General features: G+C 38.8%; 1 protein-coding gene across 1 annotated transcript in view; it reads left to right on the forward strand.

Moving 5' to 3' along the window:
* The window catches only part of Cubn (Cubilin), an 882604-nt gene that overhangs the window by 363121 nt on the left and 506105 nt on the right, over positions 1–13378 (forward strand). Inside the window, exons 30-32 of the mRNA XM_068225286.1 lie at positions 6518–6679; positions 7575–7689; positions 8026–8280. Of these exons, the coding sequence (XP_068081387.1) occupies positions 6518–6679; positions 7575–7689; positions 8026–8280 (532 nt within the window). The remainder of the gene's footprint in view (positions 1–6517; positions 6680–7574; positions 7690–8025; positions 8281–13378) is intronic.

Here is a 13378-nt window from a genome sequence, read left to right on the forward strand (position 1 = left end):
TGCAACCAACAAGATTTTTTGCGCCAGTTTGTGACTACAGATGAAACTTGGGTCTGCTACTATACCCCAGAGACAAAACAGCAGTCAAAGCAGTGGGAACATGCTGATTCACCACCACCAAAGAAAGCAAAGTCAGTGCGTTCGGCCGGAAAGGTCATGGCCTCAGTTTTCTGGGATGCAAACGGCATTCTGCTGATAGATTATCTTCCTACTGGCCAAACAATTACAGGGCAATACTATGCAAACCTCCTAGACCAACTACAGGAAAAGATACGCGAAATAAGGCCTGGTTTGGCAAGGAAAAAAAGTCATCTTTCATCAGGACAGTTCTCCGCCACACACAAGTGTTATTGCCATGGCAAAACTTCATGAAGTGAGGTATGAATTTTTGCCACATCCACCTTATTCACCTGATTTGGCACCATCAGACTTTCATCTATTCCCCAAGCTGAAAAATTTTCCTCAGTGGACGGAGATTTTCTACAAGGGAAGAACTGACAGCTGAATTGGAGAGGTATTTTGCAGGCCAGGAGGAATCTCATTTTCGAGATGGGATCAAGGCATTGGAACATCGCTGGACCAAATGCATTAGTCTACAGGGAGACTATGTTGAAAAATAAAAGCAGTTCCACCGAGGTAAGATACTTAATTCTAGTACATTCCGAGAACTTTTCAAATCACGTACGTACCATATTTACTCGTGTATTAGACCCCCCTTGGCTTTTCGAAATGAAGAAAATGAAGAAAAAGAAATCTTGCATACAAGACCCCCCCCCAACGTAATTTGTCAGAGAAGAACAACGATTCCATTTCAAAGTGGCTACAAGTCTTATGCAGCTCTGATGACATAACACAAATTTGTGAATAGCTTTGTCCGTATGACCAACGCAATGAAAACATGCGTCAAAGTCAAGCAGTACATCTGTGTTTCATAGTTAAGAAATGTCCGCCTCCATAGCATGCGCCTACTGCAGCTCTGATGATGTCACTCAAATAGGTGAATAATTTTGTGTCCGACCCACGCATTGCAAGCACACATCAGTCACATATATATGTCTGTGTTTTTTAGTTAAGAATGTCCGCCAGCTTGGTTAACACAATTATTAGCTGCCATTCTCGGGAGCCTGAGTTCGATTCCCGGTACCATATTGGCAGAAATTTACGAATGGCACGAAGGTTGATTTGCAGTAAAAATGGTACATGCAACTCTCTTCCACTGGGGGCCTGTCTAGAAAAAGAGCTGGATCACCTCGGGTTGAGGAAACGAGTTTACTTTAGTTAAGAAATATTCACGGTTGTTGCTAGGCCTATTAATATACACAGGCGAGATGAGAGGAAAGTATAAAAAGTATTAAAAGGTGTGAAGAACACAAGAGAACAAATATGAAAACCTTTTCCGCTGGGGCTTATAAAATAATAAGTGCAGTGAAAGTTGTAAAAAACACCAAACAAATATGAAAACATGTGCACGGGGGCCAATAAAAATATCAAATTATTGCAGATCATACTCTTTCTAAAACAAATGTTAGTAGAAGGATTTTATTTTGGAGCAGTGGATTATTAAACATTATTTTCTGGTCATACTCTTAGAAAATGAATTGGAGGTTACATTCGACCATGTGCGACTGGCAGGAATTACTTTGGCCGCCATTTTGAACTGAACAAAACTTCGACGAACTTAAGTGATCGAGTCAAAATTTGAAGTGCGAGTTCAACATTCGCGACCTCTGCGCGCTTTTAGATGCGAACGTCAGTCCACTTTCTGACAGATTTTAATTTTGTCTTCGTTAGTAAGACAAATATGCACCACGTTAGTTGATTTCACACGATTATGTTCCAAATCCAGATTTAGGCTACCATATCATGTGACAGATATTTGGTACACTTCACTGTACCACTCAACATAAAATAAATTTCTAACTTCTGAATGGAATGCGAAATACAAGCACAAAAAGGCTCACTGTGTTTTTCAGCAATCTTGCTGCTAACCGGCAAGCAAAACTAAACATTCCTGAGGCTAACGGCTTGCTCCCTGAAGGTGCAACTTATCCTGTGAGGTTCAGGAATTCAAGGCCTTATCCCATAATCACGCAACTGTGGCGACGGACCTTATCTGGGACGACAAATACCATTTTCAGGGCTAGGAAAAATGTGATTGTACTAAGCAGTAATAGCAAAAATTTGTGACGCGGTAAGTGAGGTAATTTTATATAGATTTAATACGATGAGAATCAGTACTTTGAATTGACGATGTGCTAAGCGGGTAAACATGTTATGAGGAATATACTAACGAGGTTTCAATGTACATGAAGAATTCTATAATGTTGAGTGCTGACTCTTTAATTCTGTAATATAGAAAAGACAAGAGTTGAAAATGTTGCTGTGCTTGAGACTTGAACTTTAAAAATTTTCTTTCTGGATAGGTGTGTTAACCCATTCTATTTGAACTGTCTACTCACAACAGAAACACTTTCAGCTCTTTAATATTAAACTATCTGCTGTGGAGACATATAAGTGGAAGGGAATGAACTACTATGAATGACAATACCCCGAGTGCTCTCCATCATTTTTGGCATGACTTAAATACTGTGGATATCAGCATGGGGACTCCCAGTAATTTAGTCGTTGGCCAGCAAATGTCTCCACACTCATCCTATTCAACATAAATGAGCAGTAAGTCTTATTCTCTTTTGTGTGTTTAGTTAAGTAGATTAACACACCCACCTGAGAGTGATCACTTTTTGCTCTTTTATCTTTGATGATTATGGCTATCTTCTAAATCTATTTCTACATTTCAATAACTATTGCCAGTCAAATTATGAAAGCAATAATTGAAATTAATACAAGGAATAGTACAGTAAATGCAGAATTGTATGGTTTGCTGTTCAATAAATGATGTGATATTGAAAAATGCCAGCGAGAGATAATGATGACGGCACAGCTGCAACAATGTGGATGGGGCCAGGAGAAAGAACAAACAATTGCACTGGCAAACTGTTCAGGCTTGCAATAAAGGAGCTCCTAGAAGAAGCTGAAAGCTGATTAACAATGAACCAGGTTCCCAGAAAGATCTAGAATTGGAAACTACAAGAATCTTGCACAGATCTCTATGAAGAGCTGAATTGGTGCACACCGGTTGGCCTGAAGTCATTCTCGAGTGAGCCTTCAGTGCATTAATCGTAAGTGAAAGTATGGAAACGTCAGCGGTCTATGATAAGTCATTTATCAGGAGTGTGTCCGTCAGACAACTACATGGAGTTCAGCGAAGCTTGCTATTGTGAACTGTTCTAGAACATCACTGCACTGTGAGAAAAAGTGTTGGGGACCAGGAGTTCGATGCACTAATGTGCAGTTTGATCACCTTTTATGATCATCAGTAAAAATTGTTGTTGAGTGGAAAACTGAAATGCAAGTGAACTTGAGTTTAACTGTAAATAGTAGTTTAAACTTAGTGGATTGTAAAACCTACCTCTTTGTGTAGCAATTTTAGTTTTATGAACACTGATAACACAACCTAGCATTTTCAAACTTTCTTTTTGCGGCAAGAGGTGCGATAGGTGATCTTAACTAATTTTGGGTCGCTGAACACGAATCCGTTGTCTGTTTCTACTATCCCGTCATGTTTCCTCGCAATAGGTATATCAAAATAAGAGATAGACCTGAATATTGCATATAAAAAGCACTGAAAAACGTTGATAATTTTGGAAATATTTCAAATTTTTTGTATTATTATATATATTTTTAAATAGTTGAATATTATCTTGAATTATTATATACAATGAATAATTATTGAGTATAAAATTACAATGAACTATTTAGCATTTATTGTAATATAATACTGATTTACACAAAACACATAAACAAACAACTCTGAGGCAATGAAAGCAATTTACTTTGACAAGTAAACGTGATTTACAAGCAAACAATGTAACTTTTATTCAGTATCTTTATGAATTCATAAATGTGAACAAAATAAACTTTAACAGTCCTAGCTGTCCCCTTGGAATGAACGTTTGGCTGCCCAGCGTCTGACTGCATCAAGTTTGTCTTCTCTTTTCAAACACCAACAGTAGTCGGCCATCATTGGTTCATCCCACCTCCCCTGGTATCTTCTTTCTGCCTCCTTGATGTCCTGGTGGAACCTCTCTCCCATCTCTTCACTAACAGCCCCAAGATTTTCTGGAAAGTGATCGAGGTGAAAATGAAGAAAGTGCAGCTTCAGACTCATTCTACACCCCAACTCTTGTATATCATCCAACGTCGTTTTCACTATTGTTTAGTATTGTTCATTCTTTACATTTCCTAGGAACTTCATTATGATGTCTCTTATTGAATTGCATGCAGCAAGTTCCACGGCATTCATCGTCTGTTCAAAGTTTCTGTCTTTCAGAAGCTTTCTAATTTGCGGTCCATTAAAAATGCCTTCCTTGACTTTTGCGTCAGATAAATGTGGAAATTTGCTTGCAGTGTATTTGAAACAGGGGCTACTTTTGTCCAAGGCCTTAATAACTGCTTCATGATTCCCAGTTTGATGTGTAGTGGTGGCAAAATAATTTTTTGTGGCTCAACTAAGGCATCATTTGTAACATTTTTCACACCAGGTTCAAAACTTGTCTCTTGGGCCAGGAAGGTGTAGACGAGTGTTTATTCCTAGCTCTGCTGTCCCATTCACATAAATAACAAGGGAATCTAGTGTAGCCTGCTTGTTGTCCTAATAGAATACCACATACCTTCAAGTCACTACCACACATCCCACCGGTGCTCATGATATTTGATTTTATCTAAAACAGTTTGCATTGTGATATAATTTTCTTTTAGTAAAACGGAATGTGCCACAGGAATCAAAGCTAGAATGTTTCTGTTATGAAGTAGTACAGCCTTTAAGCTAACCACGGCCACTCTAACAACTGCCGATTCGCTGTTATCACAAAGCAGCATTCTGCTGCAGTGACACATTTTCAGACAGTAAATGGCAAATAACATGAAAACTAGATGTGATACAACAGAACCAATGACATTTCTGAAATACGGAGACCTTATTTAGTTAAAATCATGTATCAGATGCTTTGCTGCAAAAGTCATGCTGGGTAGTGTAATCCACCACAGTAATAATGAAATAAAACAAGTGCTTTGTGGTCAGTTCCTTCTGTGCTCTTCCTCTGATTAACAGTGCATGCATTATTCATCCAAAGGATAACCACCCTCGGTGTGAAATATAACAGATTTACTTTTACCGGGCGAGTTGGCTGTGCGGTTAGGGGCGCACAGCTGTGAGCTTGCATCCGGGAGATAGTGCGTTCGAACCCCACTGTCGGCAGCCCTGAAGATGGTTTCCAATTTTCACACCAGGCAAAGTGGTGGTGGTGGTGGTGGTGGTGGTGGTGGTGGTGGTGGTGGTGGTGGTGATTATTGTTTTAATAGGAAATACAACTAGGCAACCATCCTCTATATAACACTAATCAGAGCAAAAAAATGGAAGGGATCTGACACTTCAAAAAATGAAGATATTGGCCAAAGAAAGACAAAGGCCATGAGGGTGTGAAAATGAAAGACTCCCTAGCCCTTGGAAACCTAATAGCGTCGGGGTCGGAAAAGAACAATAGTTGACGTAGGGAGGTCGGATAGGATAGATGAAAGTGAGGAGCCTGGCGCAAGTAAGTGGAAAAAATGCCAGGACTCAGCCAAGGGCCCCTTGTTCGCCAACCCACACTCCCAAGTTGAGAGTCCTGGGGGCCCCTTTTAATCACCTCTTACGACAGGCAGCAGGTACCATGAGTGTTATTCTACCGGCCCCAACCACAGGGGGACACCATGCAAATGCTGACGCTGTACGTTAATTAAGGCCATGGCTGTTTTCTTCCCACTCGTAGGCCTTTCCTATCCCATCATCGCCATAAGACCTATCTGTGTCGGTGCAACGTAAAAACAAATTGTAAAAAAAAAAAAAAAAAAAAAAAAAAAAAAAAAAAAAAAAAAAAAAAAAAAGATTGATTTTTATCTTCTTTCTTTCATTCCTTCTATTGTATCTAGAAGCAGAAAGCAAAGAGAAATGGGCATCTCCTTGAGCCCTTTATGTGGCTCCATTTTGGAAATCTCAACAGGATTCTGTGTTTTAGCATGCCTATGCCTTAGAATTACTATTCAGTATTATTAATAAACAATATTGCAACAACAGATCAAAACTTATTTAAATATTTTTGATTTTTCTTTTGCTTTTGGATCTGGGAATTTAAAAAATTAAAAAATAGAGAGAAAGGGACTTGAGCCCTTTCTTATGTTAAGCCTAATAATGTTGTTAAATACTCGGGTATTTTTCTTTTGTTTCACATGGTAGAAATGTTCCAGTAGAATATATTTGCTAATGATATGCTCCCATATTTTCATTTTTAATTTGTGAATGAGATATGGTTATTTTGGTAGTTAAAATGTTTAAGCTGAAAGCAAAAAGTGTCTGGTTGATTTGTAATGATTTTTTTGTCATGTATACAAAGGTTTAAAATAATATTTTTTATGTCAGCTCTTTGATGGTAACACGACAGAGAGTCCAGTGATTGCCACGTTATGCGGTAGCAGAATGCCCAACATCACTACCTACCGCTCCACCAGTAATACATTGCTAGTAAGGATGAAGGCTGATGGCTCCCGCAGTTTGAAAGGATTTGCTGCCAATTACACAACAGTGAGTATAGTTGACATTGATGGATATCTCGAGTTGCATGCTAGTTTTCTGTTCCTTACTAACTATTTGAATTGGTGCAATATTTTGTCTGTATATCCACCCTCTGTGGATCAGTTTGTTGGCCTCCAGATCCCAAGATTGCGGTTCACACCGGGTAGAGATGATCAGATTTTTGAAGGGTGTAAAAATTCCATTCAGCTCTCTGTATCATATGGTATCAGCATGTAAAAGATCTCATTTGGTGTTTACCTGACAGAATTAGTTAAAATTCAGCCATAGGTCCCCCATCAGAAGACTGATTTACTCTGCCATCTTGTAGACTAAAACAGGCTGTTGCCATATTAAAATGCCTGCATGCGGTGGCTGAGACTATATGATGATAAAACATCATCATCATTGTTATGTAGAAATAATGATGATGATGTCCTCTTTGCTCACTTTGTTGAACTCAGAGAGATTAATGATACCCGATTAGGTAACATGCTGTTTAAGTGTTCCAATTATTGTGGAATGTCAGAGAAGCTACCGGTAATACTGTAATCAGTTCTTGCCACCAGTGACATATTTTCATTAACAAAGTCTACACTGAGCAAAGTCTGCTGGTATTGTGTTCTTCTTTTACAAATTTAGTGTTTACATTATGCAAACACGGGCAACTGGAGTGGGACATTGATGATGATGACATTATGCAGCTGTTTTTCAACACCAGCAATTGATTATGTTATACTGCTCACTTAACTCATACCCTCTATAAGGAGATCATTTAATGCACTGATAATTAGTTGTAATATTATGAATGTATACATGTTAATAACATTAACTATTTTATTTATAATCCTGCTATAGTTTCCGTTGTATTCATTCTGTGATGACATGGAAGTGCTTTATGTTTTAGGCATGTGGAGCAAAGATTATAACTGATGACTATGGAATCATTGATCTTCATCCATCTGTTAATGTAAATGAAGAAAATTTGAATTGCTCTTGGGTTATAATTGCAGCTCAACCAGGTAAAATGTCTAATAAATGCAGTCATTCACTTCCTATGATGATAAGGTGTGCAGTACGAGTTTGCAAATGCTTTGTGTATTTCTTGAACTAATATAGGGTTGAATATCTCAAAGCAATAGTTATCTTTATAACAGAGGCATTTTATTTTCTTGATTAATTTTCTTCTGTCTACAATATCATATTAAATCATTGTCTTTAAGCATTGTTTGTAAGTTGTTATAGTAAACATTTATGAGAGGAAAGTAAACTCTATAGTAGATTGGAAATTATATTTTGAAATTTCAGTAGGCCAATATATGCATATCTAATTACTGTTTTGACTATCTATGTTTCAGATGAACGTATTACCTTCACCATAACACACATGGACATCAGCCCATCCATGGAGAACTCACACGAATCTTGTGAGTTTGCTTTTGTAGAAGTACGTGATGGTGATGATAAAGATGCTCCATTGAAGGGGCGATACTGTGGTTCGAGAGCACCTCCACAGATATCAAGTGTGGGATCTGCACTCTTTGTGCACATGGTTTCTATGTATGGAGCACACTATGGACACTTCTCTGCTTCTTATGCTGTTTATTCAGCTGGTGAGTAAGAGTTTATAATAAAGATTGACTGTTGGGGTACCTATTTGTAAATTTGAGTGAATCAACTGGTATCTTTATATTAAGGCACCCTGGTACCCTTAGATATCTGTGCTTGTGAGAAGCAATTTCTTTGGTTTCAATGCAATCAGCTTCATTACCTTTCTTAAAAAATAAGTCTATACCATACCATGAAATAAGTTATACAATGCAGTCTTGAAAGATTGTGATCAAGTCATTTCCATTCACACGAATTAATATAACAGTCATCGTTGGCAGTACCTATGTTTGGGATTTCATGGTGAGAGTTCACAAATGATCCTATATATACTGGTATGTTCCCAGGTCCTTTGTAACAACCTGTTGAGGGTTCAAATCCCAAATACCACTGTTAACAACCCTGAAGATGGTTTACTATGGTTTCCATTTTCACACCAGGCAAATGCCTTAACCAAGGCCATGGCCAATTCCTTCCCAATCCTAGCCCTTTACCATCCTTGCGTCATAAAAAAAAATTTTTTTAAAAAAAACACATTGGTATGTTAGTGCAAAGTTAAACCACTAACCACTAGAGAGAAAAAGAAAAAACTATTGCCTTTGCCGTTTCACTAACTGCACTACTCACATTCATAGTGTTGATAGTCAAAATAACCTATTCTTTCCCCTTGAGTTTGCCTGTGAAATGTTTATTTTTCTTTGGAATATCTATTGTGCTTTCATCTGTCTTTATTCTTTGAACAAAGACTTCTTATGCATTAGCCTGATGTCGTGCTCAGAAGACACAGCTCACTTGTTCTGAAGAATTGTATTATCTATCAGTGGTTTTTATTTCATTACGACTATAACACTGGTGAAATAAATTAAATATTGCACAAGTCACTACTACTGCTGCTGCTACTACTACTGCTGCTACTACTACTACTACTACTACTACTACTACTACTACTACTACTGAAGTACCAAGGAAGTGTAAAGAGATAATGTACAAAATTCACCCACATTGACTTATGCGACTGAGACCTGGATAATGACAGCTAGGGAGAAGAGTAGAATTCAAGCCAGCAGAATGAAATACCTAAGAAGTATGACAGGAAAGACAAGAAAAGACAGATTGAGAAACAAAAATGTGAAGAAGAAGGTCAGAATGAAAAATCTAAATGAGAGAATTAATAGGAGTAAACTAAGACGCTTTGGACATGTACGGAGGGTGGAGAAGAAAAGAATACTAAAACAGATGATGGAGATGAAGTTTGAGGGAAAGAGAGCAAGAGGGAAATCTAGAACAAGGTGGATCAATTCAATAAAGAGGAGTGCAAGAAGAAGAAGAAGAAGCCTGGACTGGGAAAAAATGATGGAAGAGGAATGGTGTAAGGAGAGAGGAAGGTGGAGAAGTGCCATAAATGTTCAGACCTGGCAGAAGCTGAATAAAGGGGGGGGGGAAGAGTGAAAAACAACAACAACAACAACAACAACCCACCATCCCCCCTTAGTCCCATTTCTTGATATGGGGATGAGGATCAGGTAAGATGAATTTACATGGCATGTTTTTATGTCCAGGTGCCTTTCTTGACACCGACCTCAGCTGAGGAGCTAATGAAGATGAAATGAATGATGGTGAATGAAACTGGGTAAAGAGGTGGAAAGAAATGGCTGTCATTCCGGCATTTGCTTGGGAGTGAAAATGGGAAACCACACAAAACCATTCTCAGAACAGCTGATGGTGAGGCATCATCATCATTGTTATTATTATTATTACTATTATTATTATTATTATTATTATTATTATTATTATTATTATTATTATTATTATTATTATTATTATTATTATTATTATTTATAATTCGCTGGGGCCATCAAGGACCACGTTAAGTCTTGTTGCATTTGACACTGTACTTGGCCTTCTTTAGAGCCCAAATTTCCCTCATTCTTTGTGAGTGGGCCTGCTTACGCTCCTCTGTCCAAGGGGCACCGTGTCTTCTCTTCAGATGCTCATCTCGGTTTAGCCCGTTCGTCAATATTTTCTTGCGGAAGAGATCTCTGTTAAGGGTGTCTTCAGCTGAGATATGTAGCATTTGCAGGTCTTCTTTGGTATTTCTAAACCAGGGAATTGTGGTTTTGGGGTTTGAATCAAAAAGTGAAAGATTTCTTTAGTTAACTTTCTTCCATCCATTCTTTTCAGATGACCGTAAAATCGTGCCCGTCTTTTTCTGATTGTGTCGGTAATTTTCTCTATTTTGCTGTAGACTTCCTTGTTGGATCTCTTTTGATGGATTCCATTTCTGTACTTTGATCCCAAGATTCTTCTCACAATTTTGCGTTCTCTTTTCTCCAGTTCTTCAAGGAGTCTTTTGTTGGCATTTAGAGACAGGATTTCAGCTGCATATAGAACTACTGGCTTCAGAACTGTTTCATAGTGACGTATCTTGGTGTTTTGGGAAAGGCATTTTTTGTTGTAGATTGTGCGGGATGTTTGGTAGGCTATTTCCAGTTTGCGTACTCGCTCCTGAAGTGCTTTTTTGTCCAGTCCATTTTTCATGATGATCTCACCCAGGTATTTGAATTTGTCTACTTGGGCGATGTCACCGTATTTTGTATGGAGTTTTGGTGGAGCCTCTTTGATGTTAGTCATTACTTCTGTTTTCTCAAACGATATCTGCAAACCAGTTTGTTCGGCAATTTCCTTTAAAATTTCAGTTTGAGCTCTAGCGGTTTCTATGTCGTTTGAGAGAACAGCAATATCATCGGCAAATACTAAGTAAATGGAAATTCTAAGTTCCCATGGAGGGAATTAGATTCTTTTCCACCAATAGAGCATATCAAAAATCAGATAAAAAATTAGATGGATGGCTTTTCCGGCGTTTGCTCTGATTTTGATCTGATTTTTGATATGCTCTATTGGTGGAAAAGAATCTAATTCCCTCCATGGGAACTTAGAATTTCCATTTGGAATTGCTAGGCGGGCATTAATTCCATTGTGGAGTTTTATCTCCCATATGCAGTTATCAGACTGTGCTTCATAAATAAGCTTCTGATAAATACACCTGCATACACCCCAGCGTCAGTGGGTAGGGTCTGACACATCCCACTCTGAAGAGTCTAGTGTCAGACCTAAGACGAAACGCTGGTTAACAGAGCAAACGCTGGAAAAGCCATCCATCTAATTTTTGATCTGATTTTTTCCAAATACTAAGTAGTCTGTTGCAATCCCCTTGGATTTGGTTCCTATTCTCAATGGACTGTAGTTGGTTTCCTGTAATCTCACCTGCCAGGTTCTGATGATCTTTTCAAGAACACAGTTGAAGAGTATTGGGGATAGCCCATCACCTTGTCGAACTCCTGTTTTGATGTCAAAGGAATGCGAGAGACATCCGTGGAACTTCACCTTGGATTTTATATCGGTCAGGGTGGCTCTAATTAATGTCAGCAGTTTCAAATCAACTCCAAATTCATTTAAGATGTTTAGCAGGACTTCCCGGTCAATGGAATCGTACGCTTTCTTAAAGTCCACAAAGACAGATACATACTGCTTGGACCTTAGTGTACAATATCTGATGATCGTTTTGAGATTTTGGATCTGTTCAGCTGTTGAGCGACCTTTTCTGGACCCTCCTTGGTATTCACCTATTTGATGTTCGACTTGTGCTTCCAAACGCTCTAGGATGGCAAGTGATAGAATTTTGTAAGTCACGGGTAGCAAAGATATTCCTTTGTAGTTGTTGATGTTCTTCATGCTGCCTTTTTTGTGTAATGGATGGATCAAAGCTATTTTCCGATCTTCAGGTAGGGTCTCCTTGTTCCGAATTTCTTCTATTTGATTTTGCAAGATATCAAGTGATTCCTCTGGGGCATATTTCCATAGTTCTGCTACTACTGAGTCTTCCCCCGGCGCTTTGTTATTTTTGAGACGGGCAATGTGGCGCTTGATTTCATCTCTGTCGGTTGGTCTGGAATCTGGGTACCTAAGTAAGGGTTCCTTGGTCTCAATGGCACTTTGCGGTTTAGAGCAATTAAGTAAATTCTTGAAGTAATCTGCCAGAATGCTGCAATTTTCTTCATCTGACGTCGCCAGTGTGCCGTCCTTTCACTCAAAACATAGAGATGGTGGTTTATAGCCAGTGAGTTTGCGTTTGAAGGCTCTGTAGTACTCTCTGCTTTCATTCTTCCTAAAGTTTTGTTCTATCTTTTCAATGAGAGATTTTTCGTATTTATGTTTCTCAGTTCTGAACACCCTAGCTGCTTGGACACGTTGGGTTTTGTAGGTTTATCAATCATTTTCTGATTTCGTAGAGTAGTACTGTTTCCACGCATTGAGTCTTTCTTGGAGGACTGATTCGCAGATACCATTCCACCAGGCATGCCTTTTGCTTCTCTTGATTTCTGCAATGTCTTTGGCGGCCTCAACAAGGAGACTTTTGGCATTGTTAAAGTTACTGTCATTTGGTCTAGCCTTCTCCTGGAACTCCTCGACCCTTTGCCGAAGTTTATCATTGTCGAAGTGTGTGATCTGTTTGATTGTCTTCCTTGTGTTTGCGGAAATTCGTTTGAATTTGATAAGAGACATATAATGATCTGAGGCCACATTGATGCCTTTCTTTACCTTGACATTCATAATCTCAGGGCTGTTTCTCGTGGAGATTGCAACATGATCAATTTGGAACTCTCCGAGAGCTTGGACGGGAGAACGCCAAGTCATTTGCTTTCTGGGTAGATGGCGAAAATGGGTCGACATGACCTGCAGGTTGTGATTTTCGCAAATGGACACCAGTCTTTTGCCGTTGGGATTGGTTCTTTTGTGAGCAGGGTAATTTCCTATAACTTTCTTGTACTTCTGTTCACGACCTAGTTGGGCATTGAAGTCACCCAAAAGAAGCTTGACATAGTGTTTGGGGATTTTGTTTAATTTTTCATCCAGTAGGCCCCAGAAATTATCAACTATGTCTGGATCAGACTTGTTCTTATCGTTTGTAGGAGCATGTGTGTTAACTAGGGCGTAGGTTTTGTTCGCGCATTTAATTGTGAGTATAGACAATCTGTCATTCACAGGTTCGAAATTTGCAACCGATTTAAGGATCTTGGTTCTAACAGCAAACGCAGTTCCAAG

Source organism: Anabrus simplex, chromosome 1 (genome assembly GCF_040414725.1).
Source record: "Anabrus simplex isolate iqAnaSimp1 chromosome 1, ASM4041472v1, whole genome shotgun sequence".
Taxonomy (NCBI): domain Eukaryota; kingdom Metazoa; phylum Arthropoda; class Insecta; order Orthoptera; family Tettigoniidae; genus Anabrus; species Anabrus simplex.